We start from the raw sequence: 20,211 nt of genomic DNA, 5'->3' as shown, positions 1-20,211 counted from the left end.
TAATTTAAATGAATAAATTTAGTCAATAGATAAAGTATTAAATTATTGATATTTTTATATATATTAGAGTTTTATTGAAAATTCATTTATGCATCGATAATATAAAATGAATCGCAAAAACTGTTGGTAAGCGCATAACTCAACAACGCCTACACCAGTTGGGCTAATTATATTTTTAAAATGTTTGTTAGAGTCCAAGGATTGTTTTACGGTAAGAAAATTTTGAAAAATTGCCGGGAAAACCCTAAAACTGCTCTTTTCTATAGGATAAAAGTTGGCATTGAGATTCAATCATAGGTATAGTAAAATAGTTGAATCCGAGAAGGTGCGCTGAAGTGCATTATTAGCAATTATTTATATAATTAATTTCTATAAAATAAAATTGCGAATCTTATTGATAGAATTGATACATACTATGTCTGGAACAAGAGAGTAAAAACGAATTACACTTTTATCAAACACTACCGATTCGAAGTTGCGGGCAAAAGCTAGTTTTATAATAAATAAAATATTGGAGTAAACTTTACTTGAAATAGCAGAAAACTCAAGATTTAATTGAATCATTGATTTTATAAAGTTGGAAGTTTAGTTTTTATTTGTTTTTGAGTTTGAAATTTTTTTCCAGCTTTATTATTAAGTATTGTTTTGCGGTGATATTTAATATTTTTAACTTTACCTCCCGGGCAGGTTTGTAAATTAAAATATCAATTTCCCGTACTATTTATAGTTTGCAATAAAGCGGAGTATAATGAGAAAAATCTTCTTAAAAACAGCAATTTACTTAAAAATTGCAGCATAGTCTTCTCAGAATAGACTTATTTTACTTTTCTTGGCTTTCTCAAAAATTGAATATTTTTAAAATTCTTGCTAAAATAAACGTGTTTTGAGAGTCACTTCAAAAGACGTTTTATTATAAGTTGTTTATTTTGCTCTCATAAATGACTAATAATCCGGAAACAAAGTTAACCTCATGATGAAAATTATGTGACATATTGCTCACTGCATACGCAACATGATGGAAAGTGCCTTCCAAAATCCAAACCCCGTCAGCATGAATAAATAATAATTCATCGTTTCCGGTAACTGTGAGGGCACCCTAACGTGCGCACTGCCTTTGATTTTCCTTTCATGCATTCCATCAGCTTTTTTGTATATTTATAAAGGACCCTCACGGTTTTCAATGGCAGACAAACGTTCATTGAAGTATTGGAATGTAAATATTTTTATTTCAAGCGTTTTCCGCTTTGAAATACCTACAACAATAAACTGCATTCACATGAGACGAATTTATTTTGGTTACAGGAACGATAATTGGCTACAGTATGAAATTGAAAATGATCCCGCCGTCGAACGTCAAAGGCAATCAGATGAAAACATATTTGGAAACACATGTGAGTAGTAAATATTTTATTCTGCGTAATATAATTTTTTATACAAATCTTTAACGCATGCGACAATAAAAAATCTCATGTAACACCGTGTCAAACGTCACGCGCGTTGCGAAATGCTTTCGTGCGTTTAGCGAGCTTCTCGGGAGGCTTTTGCCCGAGCACGTAGCCGCCGTAAAGCGTCCCGCGCCGGGACCGTCGGTAATTAACGAGGTCGCATCGCCCGGGGAGTAGTAAACAGAAGCGGGAGGCACGACTCATGCTTTCGCTTCTACTACCCCGCTAGTACTTCTAGTAGAACGCACCCGTATGACCACGACCACCAGTGGACATGTCCGGCGCTTGTAACCTGCAGGACTTCCTCTGTTACGAGCAAAACACACAACAGGCTCACTTCGTTTGGCAAACTCATAACCTCACAGTCCATATTACACGCCAAAGGGATATTTTCGGAAGGAAATTTTCCATATGTACAGACAAATAACACTTTAATCATCATCTTTGTTTGTTTCAAGTTGGTTGATTATTTTATTCTTCGAAAAAAAAAAACATCAATCTGAAAATGTTTTTCTCGTTGCGAAGAATTATTCAATTACAAAATGTTTTACCTTGCTTCCGGTTGGATTGCTCCCCGCCGGGTCGTGATGAAATCGATACGGTGTTGTGTTGCACAGCGAGTTTTTAATTTCGACATGTGTGCTTTCTCAAGTGCGATCGCGTTTTGATTGATTGCGCGCCGTGTGCGCACGTTTCCTTTGTTTTCCTCGCTGCGCAATAATTTCGCTTGCACCACTTATGATTGCAAATTGATATCCGAATTGGCGAGCTTTGTTCTTGTCCAAACGTCCGAACGAATTAAAGCTCAGCTTTGTCTGCTCATATGTACTCAGAATAGTCAGACTAGAAAAAGCAGCGCAAAGAATTTCACTCTACTGGTGAAAAATCAAAGCATTGTGCGCGTTTTATCCACGCTCGGATTTATCACGTTTTATTAATGCTGGCTGTCGATTTCCGAATCGGCGCCATCTCCACTCGTTCGCTGCTAATGCGCGCGTTTTGAATACTTGGTCCTTTTTTCTCCCTGGCAAACCTTTTTCGGCGCAATGTGAGACCGTCTTCGATCATCGGCATTCACGCTACTCGCAAAGATTCCCCACTCGTATCGTAACTTTCCTTTCGTTTTCTTCACGTTCTTGTGCGTGGTGCGTGTTTATGACTTCACTGAAACGCACGACGTGCCATTGAAAATGTGCGCAATTTTCATCCGCTTGCATGTTTCATATCCTGTCACAGTTTTTCTTTTTTCACCTCGAAATCAAAAACTAAACCACCCACAGCGCGCATAGCAATACTTTTTTTGGTTAGGTAAAGTAAGGTTATGTTGTATGTCACGCACACATTGTTGCCGTAAAAATCACTGAAAACGTCTCGTTTGGTTACAGCTGGCGCGTGTTCTTCGCGAGGCAGCGAGTCTGGAAGAAGCGCACGTCATTGATTTTCAGTAAGTGACAAATTTCCTTCCTCTTTGCGCCTTTCGGAGCGTTAAAAAACGACGCTATTATGCAAAGCTTCGACCTAAATACTTTGCCGAAAAGACAATAAAACTTTTATTCCGATCTTTAACCTCACTTTGCGACTTTCGACGCATGACAGCGGGTCTCAGCGCAACCAGGGCGCAAAAGGTCTCCGCGAATCGTTTTGGGACCAACTATAACATGTTTTTTTGGTTTCGTTCAAGATCGCAGACGCATCACGTCAGATTGACGCTGCAGGTGGCGGCCGGCAGGAAGGACGAACGCCGGCTCAGATCCATCACCTCCAAGTGGGTCGAGCGGGGCCATGTTGGCAACATCAGTTTGGTACAACCCACGCCGGCAATCTTATTAACGCCGCTGACTTCTTTCTCGCATCAGGTGAGCACCCGAAACGATTTAACACTGATAACCTCAAAAGTTATTAGTTTTCAAAGTTTTTACGCCAACACGGTGACAACTTGATGTGATTGCACGTGCCACACGTAAAATTTGTTCCTGTCGGCTGGCGATAAATCATCGTGTGCTTTAGACTCGGGGATTTATGTCAGTGCTAGTCTGTATTATATCAATTTCGCGCAGTAAACCACCGCATAGGGATGAGGAAGCATGAAGTAAATAAAAATTTCCGTAATAAATTCGGACAGGTCGCTGAACGTTTGTTTATATCCTACATACGTGCATACACCCCGCGTGCTACGTCATATAAAAATGATTTATGGAGAGCCAACAGTTTTATTGCATCGTAAAGAGCGCGCACGCCGGGCCACTCCGGACGGTTTAATTAAGAACATTAATATTTCATTTGGAAATATCATTTACCTGTCGAATATTTTTTTTAAATTCAATGTAGGTATTTATTGAATAAGTCGTCGTTTTAGGGTAATAAATTTTGTTTTATGAAATATTGATTGATTGTTATGCGCGGTCGTTGGCTCGATTTTTATTAGCCACAAACATTGTGTGAGCTCCGCATGTTATATTGGTTGCATAACTAACACACGATTCGTTTCCGCCATGTCCGCCGCGCTGCCTCCATTCTTCCTAATTCACGATCGATGCTCGAATCTCTGATATTTCGATATTTTCATGCACGCATCCAGGCTTAACGATTCGCTTATAGATATTTTTTCCCATTCTGGGTAGGCGTTTTGCGGTCGGTTGGCGCGCGCGCCGTAAAAAAACTTTTCGTATATAGAAAACATCAAAAGATATAAAAGTTTTTCGGTCTCTCGCAGATGTCACGCCGCCTCACACCATACCATCGGCCTACCCCAAACTGGAAAATCCTTTTTTTTTCTCTCTCCTGCGTGCCGCAGTGCTTTTTCGGCTGATATTTTTGCGGGCGGAGAACTTTATGAAATTCCAGTGATAATTTTACTTCGCTTTTGTCCTCAGTTGCGTGTTGTTGGTGTTTTGTGTTTTTTGTTGCTCCAACAAGCCGATTGCTCCCAATTGAGTTATTTCGACATTTTCGCTCTGTTGTGATATTCGCTGCTCGCTGCGCGCCAAACTCATTCAGCACACATCGTTGATAAATATACACTCGCGTTGTAGAAACCGGACAAATTAGTTTATAAATTAATCAATATGCGCATCAACGTCGGTCGCACGAGTGTGTAGTTTCGCAATTAGCGTTCATCGTTTGAGGGCGAGTAATTAACCCCTCTGACCGATGCGACGCGGTTTGCTGCGAGCAAACTCATAATACGTAATAACTCCCTCAACGACCAGTAGGTATTTATTTAATAGGTGTGTCAAAGCAGCAATTATTTCCGAGATCGTTGCTCGATGGCTGGTGGTGGAAGTAATTTTTCTAACGTAAACTGAAATTTTTCCAGGGCATAACGGTGCATCCGACGAGTCAGATCCACGCCAGCGAGGATTTCGCATTGTCCTGCACGACAAGCTTTGCGAACAGCGACGCTGTTTCGGCGGCGTCCTTCCGGTGGTTCAAGGACGACCTCTTTATCAATGTCACAGCGCCAACCAGGCAAGTAATAAAGATCGTCCTTGCCAGCCAGACGCGCCTGGATCCAGCCTGCTCTCCCAGTTTCGTTCTATTTAAAATTTATTTTCGCACAGCCGCGGCCGCAAACGTGTCATAATTTACTGCCCGAAAAAGTCTGCTCTGCTGGAGGAATAAAAACACCGGGATAAAACTTAACATCATTAACGAGCTTCCACGGATCGCAATCGGGATTGAGATTGGGAAACTGATTGATTGTGTAAATAGGCGACATTAACGGTAATCGAGGGCGCGCTCGTCGAAGCGAATTTATATCGACGCCGCAACCGAAGCGATTTTATCAACCCTCGGGACGCAAGCAAGCGAGCAAACGGGAAAGAAGCAAAAAACTAGTAAATCGGACCCTTTAAATATTTGCCTATAAATCGGTTTCCCTCCCGGGCACACGCGCTTTCCTCTGACATTCCGACCACACTTTCCTTCCTACCCTCGTTGCACACTCCCCGGGACAACTGATGTATTTATTAACATAACATCTAAATTTAGAGTGCCGTACGCGTTTTAAATCGTAGCCAACGACTTTATCCAAAGCGGCGCGTAAATTTTTCCCTTTGTACAACTCGATTTTTGAGTGGATTTAATTAATTAATTAACAAAACCGACGAAAGCAATTTGCATGTGTTTAGCGATGCGAAAAGTCGTCGTCGACGTTTAATACTTCCTCGGGTAATTTTCAGCGGGTTGACCGGCGCGTACAATTCTTGCCCGAGCGAAAATTTCCCCGAGGACCCGCGCTTATTACGTGTACATCGGGCACCCGATAATTACGTCTGTTTCTTTACTCTGCGCGGAAATGTCGTATGTATGTTTTTTGGGTGTGTGTGAGTGTGTGTTTGCATTTAAATTGCGTCACTATTTAAATTGTCGAAACTAAATGGCAAATTTAGTTACGCCTTGCTGAAGCGGTGGCTTCGCGAATTTGCGCTGCGGGAATGGGCAGTAAGTGGATTTAATTAAGTGTGTACACGATTTTTCACTCTAGCGGAAAGTCGGCGCACGTGATTGAGGACGACGCGGCGCGGGATCAATACGTTTCGCAGCTCAACATTAAAAATGCATCGCCGTTGGACCAGGGCACCTTTACCTGCCAGGCGATCGAATCCGGCCATCAGCGTTGCTATACGCGACGCGTTGAAGTCCGAGCTCCACCACGGGTGTGGATTGAACCCATGAGCTTGACTGTTAGGAAGGTAAAAACGGGAAATATACTTTTTTATCGCCTGGGTTGTAAAATACGACGTTTTTCTTAGGGCGAAAATTTTACAATAAAATGCTTCAGTGCATCTACCAACCCAAACGATGCCAAGTACACGTACAGCTGGACCAAGAACAAGGAACTTCTCCCAATCAAAACAGACACCGAGCACTACGAGGTTCTGTTTCCCATGGGCAGCATTCTTCAAGTCTCTACAATCAGTGTTAGTCTAGCACAATTTCTAGATTCCTAGTTGATTGTTTGATTTTTTTTTTCTTTTTTTTGATTAGAAATCGACCATGTTCTCCTGCCTGGTGCAAGACTCGGCCGTGTGGGCCGAACAGAGCATCCTCGTGAACGTGATCGATTCCGAGCTGATCAAGACTTGCGCCGGCGAACGCCACCTCAAGCTTCTCTGGCCGGAAACAGCACCGGGCACCGAAAGCCTACAAGAATGCCCCGTCGGCTATGCGGGTGTGGCGCGGCGTGCATGCAACCTGCGCGAGACCGGCCATCCGGTCTGGTATCTCCCGGACTTTGCCGGCTGTCACTCCGACCGCATGGAGGCGCTCAACTTACAAGTATGTCACTTTAATCTCTTGCACTTGATACGAAATAGTTGCTGCACAATTTACGAATAGTTGCAAACAAAATGGCGCCCGCCATTAATGCGTTAATATGTCCACGAGCATGTCGCCGGAAACTCTTGCGAACATCCGCTTGAATATAGTAGCACTCGAAGGTTTAATTCGTGTTGTTGCTTCGGCAAACAGTTTCAGAAAGTTCGTCTCGGATACGCGGCGACGCGGCCACTCGACGTCCTGCGCGGCTATCGGCGCTATCTGAACGGCAACCGGACGCTGCTTCCGGGCGAAGGGTACACCGTCCTCCAGCTGGTCAACGACGTCGTGCACTACATCAATAACTCCATCAGCGGGGACGTCTACGACACGGTGTTCGATATTGTCGAGGGGATTCTCCAGCGCAAACTTTCGCTCATCAACGAGACGGTGAGTCTTCTTCATTTGAAAACACGTTGTGTCACTTTGAGCAGAAATTTTATTAAGCGCTCGTCACGTCTCGGCGTCGGAGTCGTTTGTTTTTATTAAACTCGCGCAGACAAAGCTGCAGATTACGTCTGAATTTTTTCTGCTGTTCGCCGGCAAAACAGAACAAAACAAAACTCGCAACTCGAAGGTAATTGCAGAAACTCGGCGCGTAACAATATTTATTCAGATGACATTACTACGAGCCCTTCGGTACTTTTAGGCAGCCGGAAGCGACGGAAGTGAAGGAAAAACTCGGGTTAGGGCGTGATTGTTCCGTCACTTGTATCAAAAAAGAATCAATTCACGATTCTGCACTGTCATCACGACGAACTAACAACAACTATGCGACATTAACTTTTCTAATTTCCGGGTTGTGCCTTTTTTTTTGGTTTACGCCGCTTGGGAAAATACATAAAACGCAATGCATTAATAACGACACACAGAGAGTTTGCCTCGTCCTTCTTTTCTTCGACAAAGGCGACGGCTTTTGTTGCCGTGGATAAACCGGAAAATCAGCAAGTGACTAGGGCGTCCGGGCCGGGGCGCGTTTAACTTTTTTTTATCGCCCAACTTGCGCGCCGGGTAAACTCTGCATTTTTCATTACACAATGTTTATGTAAAATAGTTTCCACATCGACATCGTGCAGAGTGCGGAGGCGGCGCAGATATCCGGTTCATGCGCGCCAAAGTTTAAATGAAGTAAGAACGCTGTGCGGCGTTTGCGGGCGTTCGGAAATTTTGTTTAAAAGTTAAATAACGACGAAGCGACGAAAGGGATCAGTCGCACGAGCGTCCGGTGATGCGCGCTTCTAATCGGCTCGGGGTCAATTTACACTTGCGGCCACCCCTTGTCACAGAGACACAGAGTTTCAACTCTCGAGTTCTCGAGTCCCGCGCGCATTGTTCGCGAGACAAACTCATCGCTAAGTATTCCCGGGAAAACAAAACTTTATCATTTTCATCATTCCGTTGCGCGCAGCGAGGTTTGCCTTGCGTTTGGGAGGTAAACGAGCCTCTTAGGCGATTCAACCGCCCTGGTCCGAGGAGATAATTAAGAACTTTTGCTCGCGCCGCAAAGAAGTCACATTTGAATTCTCTTTCATTGTTTCTCTGTCCGCACAAACGAAGTTAATTTTTGCTTTTCGGCTTTATTTTTTGACACCGGGCGACATTATTAAAAGTATTTATATTTCCGTCGTTCTTTATTCATCAAACCGGAAGCAAAATTAAACTTTTTTCATTTCTTTTGATTTACATATTTATCAAATCTACAATGACTTCAGAACCAACTAATTACAAAAATGAAAACCTAAAAAACAAAAAAAAATATTATATAACCGGAAGTTTTTGTATTATTATTCTTCGCTTTTAGTTTAAAATTCGCTGCAACTACACACGCTGGGCATAAAATGACTTGCAGCTTTGTTGAAAGTTTTAAATTGAAAGCTTCCGCCCCATGATTGTGTCGTATTGTTGCAGCAAGTGATGCTGCTGCAGGAGGTTGTTAAGCGACAAAGCCTGGCGTTCCAATCAACCTTTCACCGTACGCTCAACACGATCGACGTGACCCTGACGCGACCGGATAAGACCGGATTCCATGTGCCGCAATCTGGTCTCAGGTATGACCCGCCGTCCTAATCCTTTTACATACTGATGAAAACGAGATTGCCCAGCGCTAGATGACAAGGAATAACTAACGATTGTGGATTGTGGTTGACCCTTTTCCGGCTTACGGACGCCGTGCGCTCCTCTAATTAATACATGGGCTCACATTACGATTGCATTTTTTGGCCACTTTGCTCGTTGACTACAAGTCGTAAATTTCTATTTCACGCCATATACTTTTTTTTACTATGCCTTGTCTTGGGTCTTGAAGCTGACGTTGTGTCCGCTCGCGCACGTTACAGATACCCCGGCTGGTTCTCTTATAAATTACATCTGGCACTCCCTCGGCATTACTTCGCCGCGGCGGCTGGCGTTGGCGCGGCGTCGCCGAATAAATCTGCAACATTAGCGGCGGTGGTTTACAGAAATTTATCCGCCTTCCTCCCGCTGAGATCCGCCATCCGGCTCAAGTAAGTACTTTATGCATTGTTTATATATTTCAACCCTTTCCACCGCCACTCACTCCCACTTAGTATACACACAGTGGCTTCCCTGAGTGCTCCTTGGATTTGTAGCTTTTGTGAGCTTTTATCAACAGCGTGTACTTTTTTATACCCCGAACATAAAGCCTAATGAATATGTTTGCATGCGATTGTGTAGGGACGGCATTGAGATGGACTACGAGGTTATATCGAACATTGTCGGCTGCTGGTTGACCTTCAACGGCAGTGAGCTGCGCGAGAACCTCACGGATATTCTATACACAATGGAGTTCCAGCATCCGGGAAAGAACGCCTCGCAGGACGCATGGAACGTACAGTGCGCTGTCGCCGACTATGCCAGTTATGGTTATGCCTGGAATACGCAGACCTGCATCACAAGGTCAATATTAACCCTCCAAAACCCCTTCCTCCCATGGGAGGGATTAGTACGGTTGCATATGAATGCAAATCGCAAAATTACAACACCGAAATGCTCCTCTCTGTTTGCAGGCTCCTGGAAGCAACGCGCACACGATGCATCTGTCCTCGCTCCGGCACGTACGCCGTCCTCTTGACGATGAAACCGTCCTTCGTAAGTACCTAACCTCATTTGAGATATTATAATGGTGACACATAACCTTGTATATGATTACGATATGTTTACAGATTGACTCCGAAGAGGCGCCCAGTCGCCAGCTGGTGATCCTCGTCGGCTGCGCCAGCTGCAGCCTGCTGAACGCCATCGCGGTGGTGATCCTTGTCTGCTATTGGTTGCGGCGGAGATCGTGTCTCGTCTTCCTCAAACTACAGTGCTGTCTGTCGCTGCTCGCCTCCATGTTGGTGTTCATCTATGCGCTCTGGGACGACCTGCCGCCGGTACGTGCCGTGTGTACACTTTTAAAATTGCATCCTGCATCCACCTGATCTTGCAAATCATCAAAGATTCACCACGGAAACCAGACAGTTTTTGCGTGGTTTTTTTTCGTTGAGTACTTTTTCTCAAAGTCCGGTGAAGTTAGGAGCGGTTTAAAGCCGATGTCGAACGCTTGGCGACGGGAAAATCCCGCTCGGCTTTAATGCAATTTCTCTTGCAGGCGCTCTTCCTGACGGTCATGAGCATCCTGGAGAGTTTCCTGCTCACAGGACTATCGTCCCAGCTGAGCAATTTGCTTATTATTTACTCCGAGCTCGTGCAACTGCCGCGGATGCGCAGCGTCAAGCAAACCGTTGTTCTTATCATAACAGGTACATAGTTTATTTTAATATATTCACCAATATTATTTGAATAAAAATCTTGGACGTGTTTTTTTTTTCTTGTGGTTAGGAGCTCCGATGATAGCCGTTTTTGGTAATCACATGGCCCATCTGACGATGAACACCCGCATTGACTCCTGGTGGCTCCTGCGAGGGTCATTATCCTTCAACATCTTCGTGACTTGTTGCTCGATCATCGTCCTGCTCTACTTTGTTCTGTTTTACATCGTGGCGAGAAAAGTCGCGCGTGCAAACATCAAATGTGAAAAGCGATCCGAAGCGTTGCAGTACAGGTACAGATAGCTTATAAATTTAAATTATTTCGTACGTAACTTGTGCGTGGCAAAAAAAAGCACTCGCGTTGAAATATCAATTACCTGTCAGTGCAAACTGTGTTATGCGCGTGATATTCCTCGCTTATTTTTTTGTAGTTTCCTGGAAAATTCTATAACAAGTTCAAAAAGCGAAGCGAAAAGTTGCAGCGAATTTAAATTATTCGCAAGTTTTTCGGGCGCAAAATTTCGACGACACACTAAAGCACGGTCGGCATATTTTTGCCTTGGTTGTACTCCTCACCGCACGCCGGCGGTATGTTGTTTTAGGCAGCGCAGCCAGAGGAAAATGCGAAAAATGCGAAAAGCGTGCGCGAGCATACGCCGCATAATCAACAACATCGATCAGCAGCCGGGGCGAAATTGTCCGCAGTCGATATCACCGGTTCTACCGCCACGTAGAAAATACAATCCACGCTACTCTCTATAGCCATATAACCGAATAGGCTAGTGGGCTATACACATGTTGCATAGTACATTGGGTTGCATACAGCGCGCTTATTGTGTTTCGGCGCGTTGGCAAATTTATATGTAAAGCAACACTGTTTCAGGTTGCGACTATTGAAGCGATCCGTTTTCGTATTCTGCTCGATAACGGCGACCGTATCGAGCAGCATTCTCTACATCAACGCGCCGGAGAACGAGCTCTGCCATTACGTTTTCAGCGGCCTGTCTGTCTCGATGGTGAGAGATATATCCTACGTGAATTTACATCCCCTCATGTCTAAATAAAGCGATATTCACCTCATGCGCCGGACGTTGCCGTCCTGTTTTATGTTTCAGGGCGCGGTGATATTTTTCTGCTACATCCTCTGCTCGGAGACGCCGGTCAAGCAACTTTTAATTACAAGATTAAAGGACGAGAACGCCGAGAAGCAGAGTCCAGATGCCGGCAAGCATCTCAAATGTGAGTATCATCTGGCGCGGCGTGACTTTATTGCAATCAACAAAAGTTTCTTTTTGCAACACGTTGCGTCGCGGTTTGGGCGATATTAAAAATTTTACGACAAGCAAGGACGACGACCGCATGTCCACGAGGGCAGTTTGAGTTTCAGTTTTGACCCCGGCCGAATTTCTAATTAATTAAACGACCGAATGATGATGAGGGTCGTCTTCATCATCTAACTGCGCGAACCCTTTTTATTCAAATTTGTCGCTCTTGTCGCGCAGCATGGCGCCGGTGATTTTTTGCCCACTCCTAATCAAAATATTCAAAACAAGCACTTTTTTGAGCGCAGTTTTCACCAAAGAAAAACCGGAAGTCGAGAACGACGCCATGCCCTACTTTTGTACCACGGTGGAGACCCGCAAGTACGCAGAGATGACCGCTACCAGCTTCAAGACGGCTGCCAGTGCGAATTTTGCTCCAGATGATGCGCATCCCAGCGCTGTATATCATCAACACACCCAGCTCGAATGTCTGAATTCGCCTGATCTGCTCGGTACGAAAAAGTTTGTTGAGCTCGACCTGGTCGCCTCATCAATCTCCACTTCCTCCGAGGCGGAGACCTGTTTCTATACGTCGAAGACGATGCCGTGCATCACCATCACTCAACCGCCCGATGAGCAACGCCTGCGACCCGAAGGCGAGGAGAAAATCCTCGCGTCATCTGAACTGTCGACACAGAAACAACCTCTGGCGGACAATCTCGACGCCGTGATGGACAGCATCACGCACGATCTCGACTATCTGCTCAATGGCAACGAATACGAAGCCGAGAATGCGAGCGCAGCACCACCGCCAGTCGTGACGACCGGCAGTCTGCGCCGCATCTCGAAGCCTCCCTCGCTCGCCGTCTTCGAACAGATCGACGAGGAGCCCGAGGAGGAAATTAAAGTGCCCGAGGCGATTACGAACGTGTCGCGCACGAGCTGCTAACGAAGTGAAACGTTGCCCAGTGCCATTTAGCGCTCGCGCGCGCGGCAATTTCCAAGCGGCGTTTGTTTTTATTTTCAATCGTGGATTACACCCGATCATCGCCGCCGGCGCGATAACGGGCGCGTTCATGTGTGGCGCCATCATTTCGCGTTGGACTTTTATTGTTGGAGGCACAATAAACATCATCGGAAAAACGTGGAACGAAACGAAACAAAAAAACGAGAATCGAAACAACCAAATAGGTACAAATTCTGTGATAATTTTTGATTTTAACGAATAACAACACTGTAAAAATCATCCATTTTAATGCTAACTAATAATTAATGTTGTGATCTATTTATCAAAATTTCAAAACTTTTATCTACTAACATTTAACGAATATACTGTAGCATTAATTGGGGTGGGTGAACGTGACTGAATTGTGACACGTGGAAATACATACAGGTGCATGTCATTTAACAATAAATCATCATGTTTTAATTAAATCACAATAATTTTACTAATTACCCTGTATCATTATCGTGTGTTTCTAATTATTCTATAACCAACACAACACAAACTTCAATTTTAATTTCCTCCCTAGTAATCTCTTCTGTTGGTACCCAATATACTAATTGTAGTAGTGTATAAGTACTTGTTTTCTTTATAAGTGTAAATACTGTTGACATCTGCTAAAACAATAACTCTGCCGCTGGCTTTCATCGCATTTCCGACACAGACTTCAAAGATAAATTCCTGTCGCTACATTATGAGGTTTATTTAAAGCGGGACGGTGAGTGAATTACCTTCGGGGCATTAAAACCTAATTTAATTAGATGCTTGAGCTCTTAAACTAAACAAAAGCGTTTATGGGACGCAATTAATTTCGCTCGTTTTGCGGAACCTGAAACACGCCGCCGCATGCAGCGGCGGGTAACAATAAAATTGAAATTGTGACGACGTTCCCCTGCTAGACAAGCAGCAAAAAATCGCCGACATTAGGAAACGAATAAATGGACGAAAGAAGCAGAAAACTCATTTTTGTTAGGAGGAGTGGTTGTAAGCACGCCAGCGGGGATGCTGAGAGAGTGCGCGTTTTACAACGCCGACGGGTGCGTCTAATTGCTTGTAATTTGGCCACGCTGATAGAGACCCAGTGCCACTTCAAGCGTTCCCGCCGCTTAGCACTTTCTGCTATGGGTTCTCGAGAGGGACTGTAGTGATATTCGCTGCAGGAGATACGCTGCACCAAACTAGGAGAACAAGGGATCTATCTTCTAGCGCCGTATTTCCTATTGCGATGTGGTGTTCATAGAGTTCTAATCTGTGCGGGTAAGGATCCCTCTTGCAATTCGAATTTATACAGATCTAAGCCACGGCCCAAATATCCCAAGGACATCTAGATCAACACAAGGTAATGTTGTTTTGACCAAAGCTCGAATCCTATTATTATAGAAAGTTGTAGTAGTCAGAGTTTACACTCTCATGCATTAACCAAATAACAAATCAAACACGAGTCAAATTGTGCAGCAAGGTGTGTGATTTGTGTATTGATTTCACTTCACAGTTCACTGCTCATTACTATCGACTTTTTACGAGTAATTGTTAAAATGATAATGAATCAGAGACGAAACAGATAACTCGCAACTACTGAGAACTTGGACTGCTTGATATATTTTTATAGGTAAATATTGGATGGAGAGATTTTTACAACTTGCGTACTTTTCCAACCGTCTAAACCTTCCTGAGTTACCTTGAACTATTCACCTCTTCCATTTCAATTTCTAAAAGATGACGTGGGAAACTCTGTATTTCATGCACTGCTAGCAATTTCGGGCCGATTATCAGCTGATACTGAAAACACTCTGTATCTAGTGAACTAATTGACTTTCTTAAAGTTTCTCCATGCCAGAATAGAGCTAGAGAGTTCCTTTACACAATATATTCTCTCCAATTTTCCAACTCTTTCGGAAGTGCCCTAAAATGTCCTGAAAAAATGAGCAATTTTAGGAAAATTTGAAAACATGGTGTGGAAAACACTCTGTATCTAGTGAACTAATTGACTTTCTTAAAGTTTCTCCACGCCAGAATAGAGCTAAAGAGTTCCTTTATATAATGTATTCTCTCCAATTTTCCAGCCCTTCCGGAAGTACCTTAAAATGCCCTTCAAAAATCAGCAGTTTTAAGAAAATTTGAAAAGATGAGATGGAAAACACCCTGTATCTCCAAAACTAATTGCTTTTCTTTGAGTTTTTCCACGCCAGAAGAGAGTCAGGAGTTTATCTACACGATGCATACTCTTTATACCTTCTAGCCCTTTCGGAAGGGCCTTAAAATGCTCTTCAAAAATAAGCAATTTTAGGAAAATTTGAAAACATGGTGTGAAAAACACCTTGTATCACGTGAACTAATTGATTTTTTTGAAGTTTCTTAACGTCATGTTTAAGTTCAAGAGATCCTTTCCACAATGCACAATTTTTAACCCTATAAACCCTTTGGAAGTGTCTTAAAATCCCAATTGAATATCGCTATTTTTGTCCAATAAATTTCATTTTTTGGTCGAATAACAGGGTCGAACTTTTTTTAATAAATATTTTTTGGTTGAAGAACAGAGTCGAACTTTTTTACTTAATATTTTTTTGGTTGAATTTTTTTGTTACATTTTTTTCGGTCGAAAAACAGGATCGAACTTTTTTTCATAAAATTTTTTATAGTTAAAATTTTCTCGGTCGAATTTTTTTGTTAAAATTTTTTCGGTCGAATTTTTTTATTAAAATTTTTTCGGTCGAAAAAGGGTCGAACTTTTTTACCTACATTTTTCGGTCGAATTTTTTTGTCAAAATTTTTTTGGTCGAAAAACAGAGTTGCACTCTTTTACTTAAAATTTTGTCAGTCGAATTTTTTTGTTAAAATTTTTTTGGTTGAAAAACAGGACCGAACTTTTTTACTTAAAATTTTTTTGTTCAATGAACAGGGTCACACTATTGTGTTAAAATATTTTTGGTCGAAGAACAGGGTCAAATTTTTGGCGATTATGTCAACGAATGCATTTTTCTCTAAAATTGTAAATAGGATCTAAACGGTTATTGTTAGTTACTAAAAGAAACAATGTTAAATTAAATTATCTATCAGAATTCGATTAAGAATTTAATAAAATTAATAGTTCCATGCATAGCACGAGTACAATTCTTTTCATGTTCTGCACTACCACACTGAATGTATCAGTGTTTACAAACAAACAAGTTTCTTTATCTCCTGCATTTTTGTGCGGTCGCCACGCGGTTGGTGTGCGTACCACGTTAGTCTCATTTTTGTCGTCAGGTGATCTGGACGCACATTTTCTTTACAATATTATGAGTTCCTTAATTTTTTGTCGCGTTATTACGTATTGTCTCTAAATGCTCCTTCGACTGTGCGCGAGTGATTTGCGGCGTTCGTTAAGCGCGTACAATCATGCGCAGAGGTAAAGCGTGAGTGATGTTCCGTCGGCCGTCGGATACTCTTTTTGTATCATGTTTATTTCGTATTTTCTTTGGATATACTAAACGCGCAAAAATTTATTTTGCATCAAGGTATGTTCTCATATTTCTTCAGCCATATGAAAATCAAATCCATTATTGACTTAACTTGTTTTTTACTTCAACCGTGTGGTCTTTAACCACACAAATAATTTTGTTACGTTTAATATACAAATTAAAAAGATTAAGATTGTCGTGTGTTGTCGGTTACGTTCTTAATTCTTTGGCGGCTTTTTCCGGCAAAACCAATTAATCACCATTATTAGATACAATTTTTAATTCTGAAAATAAGAAAGATAAATCTTTTGCCTTTTTTATGATGAAATTTTTTTGAGCTAGTGTAGCTTTAGAAATAATTGGATAATTTAATTCTTAATTGATTATTTAAGTAATTATTTTTCCATTATTGACGGTTTAGACCTTATTTGCAATTTTAATTAAAATAAAATTTTTACATGCCAAAATGGCTTTAATCAACAATTGTGTTACATGTTTCCGAGTTAGAATTTAATATACTCTCAAAAACCAAAAACAGAATTCAAAAATTCTAATTATTACAAAATCTGTATTTGTTGAAATAAAATATTTCGTCATAAAAAAGACAAAACATTTCTCTTTTTTATGTCGAATGCAGTTTTCACTAAAATGTGCAAATAGGGCCTAAACGGTTAATCTTAGGAAAAAAAGTTACGAAAATAATCGATGTAGAATTAAAAGAACTGTTTAAGTATTTATTATCCTAACATTGAACGTTTATGGCCTATTTGCAATTTTAATTTTAAAAAAATAGGTGTTTACACGCCAATAGGGCTTTAATCTATACTTTTGTTACTGGTCTCCGATTCATAATTTAATCAAAATTAATGCATTGTACGAGTACAATTCTTTTCATGTTCTGCATTACCACTCTGAATGTATCAGTGTTTACAAACAAACAAGTTCTCTTATCTCGTGCAATTTTTGAGCGGTCGCCACGCGGTTTGCCTCGGTTGGCTTGCCTACCACGTCAGTCTCATATTTGTCGTCGAGTGATCTGCACGCACATTTTCTTCACAATAATTTGAGTTCCTTAATTTCTTCGCGTCATTACGTAATATTTCTAAATGCTCCCTCGATTGTGCGCGAGTGATGGCCGGCGTTCGTTAAATGCGAATTGTTTATTCGCAGAGGTAAAACGTGAGTGATGTTCGGTCGGCCGTCGGATACGTTTTTTGTATCATTCGCGTATTTCATATTTATTTCGTATTTTCTTTGGATATGCCAAAAGCGCAAAAATTTATTTTGCATCAAGGTATGTTCTCGCATTTATTAAGCCATTTGAAAATCAAATCCATTATTGCCTTTACTTGTTTCTACCTTAACTGCGTGGTCTTTAAGCCTACAAATAATTTTTGTCTCCGTTTTAATACCGTTGATTTGCATTACGTATTTGATACCTTGTTTTGTTTTTGTTTAATGTACAAATTAAAAAGATTAAGATAGTCGCATGTCGTCGGCTGCGTTCTTGATCCTCTGGCGGCTTTCCGGGCTGGTCGGTGGTTGTTTTATATGATTTAAAATAAAATTCTGCTTTGTGCTTTATTTTTGTAATATCCAACCCATCACATTTCCTTCATATCCAAAGAAAATAAAATTTTTAAAATTTTTAAAATTATTTTATTTTTATGTTTTCTTACTTTCTTACTTAAATGTCTAAACATTTTGATTTTTTTAAATTCCTGATGGCTTTCTTTTTATATTATCTTGTTGTTGTTGCCTTGTTAATTGTTTCCATCCGTTTTCCTACTTAAATCTTAATTGTTCTTTGTCTATTGCTCAGTAGATATATTTTTCTTATCATTTAATATACCATATTTCTTAGTGTTTGGGCGTTTTATTTTTAAAACTTAGTGTTTTCTTTTTGTAACACCCTGTAAATTAATTTCCCGTGGTGTCAAAAGGGGAAAGATGTATGTTATCCCATTTAAACATAGGATTTTCCTTTAAAATATTGTAGGTAGTTTCCTATTTGTATCACCCTGTATTAAGGTATGTCAAAAGGGGAAAGATATATGTTATCCTACCTAAAGTTAGGATTTTCTTTTAAAATATTGTAGTTTTCTTTTTGTATCGCCCTGTATTATAATTTTCCGTAGTGGTTTTTTGTAACACCCTGTACACTAATTTCCCGTGGTGATTTTGTCAAAAGGGAAAAGATATATGTCATCCTACTTAAACTTAAGATTTTTCTTTAAATTTTTGTCGTTTTTTCTTTACAACGCCCTGTATATTAATTTCCTTTGATTTTACTTTTACTTGTTTCAGATATATATTTCCCTACTTGAATTTTGAATTTTCTCTTTAAATGTTAGAACTTCACTAAGTAGTACGCGATTGCTTGCGCGGCTAAGCAGGTCGTAAGTCCTGTTTCAATATGGCGGCATGAATTTTGTTGACTTGTAAAATCTAAACTTGTATTATTTTACATTGTATTTATTAATAAAGAAATGTTAAGAAATATTATGTCTTATGCTTTGAATGTACCCCTACTATCATTTCAGGTACAGGTCTCTAAGAGAGTTCCCTCTCTCAGGGGATGATCCCCACTATAAAAATTGTTAAGGAATCCGTATGATTTGTGTACTCTATCTTTCATTTCAGCTGCAGGTCAAAACTTGTAAGAATATTTTTAAGTGTCCCCTCTCTTGAGGCGACTTAAAAATTAGAAATATTTTTACAAGTTCTTAAAAGGATGTCCTTATAAGGAGTTCCCTCTCTCTGGGGATGATCCCCCACCATAAAAATTGTTGATATGCCTGATAATTTCGGGGATGAAGCGCAGAGACATCGTAGCTGTAGGATGGGCCGGGAGCAATGGACGCACCGAAGCAGTGGGCCTTAGACTGTCTAACGACACGGGCCAAAAAATATAAAAATCTGATCCACTCCTCTTCTCTTTCTTCTATCTCCTCCTCTTCTCTACTCTATTCTCTGTTCTCTTCCTTCTATCCTCCTATTCTCTACTACTCATTCTTCTATTTCTCTGTTCTCCCGTTCTCCTTTTACTTTCTTACTTCTCATGTTGCCGCCTTCACTTATACATATTTCTATTTCTCTTATATTTCGTTGCAATTCATATATGCAACCCAAATTACACCAGATATTTTTATATTTGAGAAAAATGCCTTTTATAACTGAGATTCGATCCGTGTCTACTCGCATGCCAGCAGGTGCACGTCTCCACTCGACCACCGAGTGTTTTTATCATTGTTATTTGATTCTTCTATTTATGTTTCTACTTTATTCAACTTTTTAAAAACAACAACACATGCCTTAGCAATGTTGCGCTCACATAAGCTTCATATGAAATATGATTTAACACGCATATCCTGAAAACGACAAAGAGGACACACAAAAAAAATATGAATGTGATTTTAATTTTAAATTGAATTTTATTAATTACATTTAACAATACATTCTTCTTTCTTTTTTTATTAAACGAACGTACGAGTATGTACGATCTATGGCACAACGAGCCACAACCAAACGTTACCAAACGTTACATATAAAGTAGAATTGTTAGTAGAATTGATGCTACTACTCACTGCATAACTTTTGCACTAATTAACAATATCATTTTGGCCTATAAATCCAATTGGAATCCGTAGCCCAACGTAAGAGATCCAACGGCCGGCGGCTGATGGTTTACACACGCGCACGTGGTGTCTTAAATCTCGAGTCTATTCGATGACTAAACAATTATAAGGCTCGCACCGTATTAAAAGCGCCCGAAATACTAACAGTCGCAACGAACAGTGGCAGAGAAGAAAAAGAACACGCGCACACAGCACAATTGAGTATCACTGTCTGACTAAACAGGAAAAAACAATAGCCAATACGCCAGCGCAAGATGTACGCAGAAGTATAGCGAACTGTCACTTGAACCCGAGGACACACGGCGAGCTCTGCGGTACTGTTCAAATTTCAAAT

General features: G+C 41.1%; 1 protein-coding gene across 1 annotated transcript in view; it reads left to right on the top strand.

Moving 5' to 3' along the window:
• Window positions 1-13,531, top strand: part of LOC135804357 (uncharacterized) — an 82,531-nt gene extending 69,000 nt beyond the window's left edge. Inside the window, exons 6-23 of the mRNA XM_065318221.1 lie at window positions 1,303-1,391; window positions 2,831-2,889; window positions 3,127-3,301; window positions 4,762-4,913; window positions 5,932-6,139; window positions 6,200-6,367; window positions 6,435-6,725; window positions 6,918-7,154; window positions 8,673-8,812; window positions 9,101-9,268; window positions 9,459-9,680; window positions 9,791-9,872; window positions 9,947-10,156; window positions 10,375-10,525; window positions 10,605-10,827; window positions 11,418-11,550; window positions 11,650-11,773; window positions 12,105-13,531. Coding sequence (XP_065174293.1) covers window positions 1,303-1,391; window positions 2,831-2,889; window positions 3,127-3,301; window positions 4,762-4,913; window positions 5,932-6,139; window positions 6,200-6,367; window positions 6,435-6,725; window positions 6,918-7,154; window positions 8,673-8,812; window positions 9,101-9,268; window positions 9,459-9,680; window positions 9,791-9,872; window positions 9,947-10,156; window positions 10,375-10,525; window positions 10,605-10,827; window positions 11,418-11,550; window positions 11,650-11,773; window positions 12,105-12,745 — 3,473 coding nt within the window. The 3' untranslated portion in view covers window positions 12,746-13,531. The remainder of the gene's footprint in view (window positions 1-1,302; window positions 1,392-2,830; window positions 2,890-3,126; window positions 3,302-4,761; window positions 4,914-5,931; window positions 6,140-6,199; window positions 6,368-6,434; window positions 6,726-6,917; window positions 7,155-8,672; window positions 8,813-9,100; window positions 9,269-9,458; window positions 9,681-9,790; window positions 9,873-9,946; window positions 10,157-10,374; window positions 10,526-10,604; window positions 10,828-11,417; window positions 11,551-11,649; window positions 11,774-12,104) is intronic.
• The last annotated feature ends 6,680 nt before the right edge of the window (window positions 13,532-20,211 follow it).

Source organism: Atheta coriaria, unplaced genomic scaffold (genome assembly GCF_025399875.1).
Source record: "Atheta coriaria isolate IRGN ID8LTWV9N9 unplaced genomic scaffold, Caltech_Dcor_3.1 hic_scaffold_3_pilon, whole genome shotgun sequence".
In the NCBI taxonomy this organism is placed as follows: domain Eukaryota; kingdom Metazoa; phylum Arthropoda; class Insecta; order Coleoptera; family Staphylinidae; genus Dalotia; species Dalotia coriaria.
This window is presented reverse-complemented; position numbering and strand designations above follow the sequence as displayed.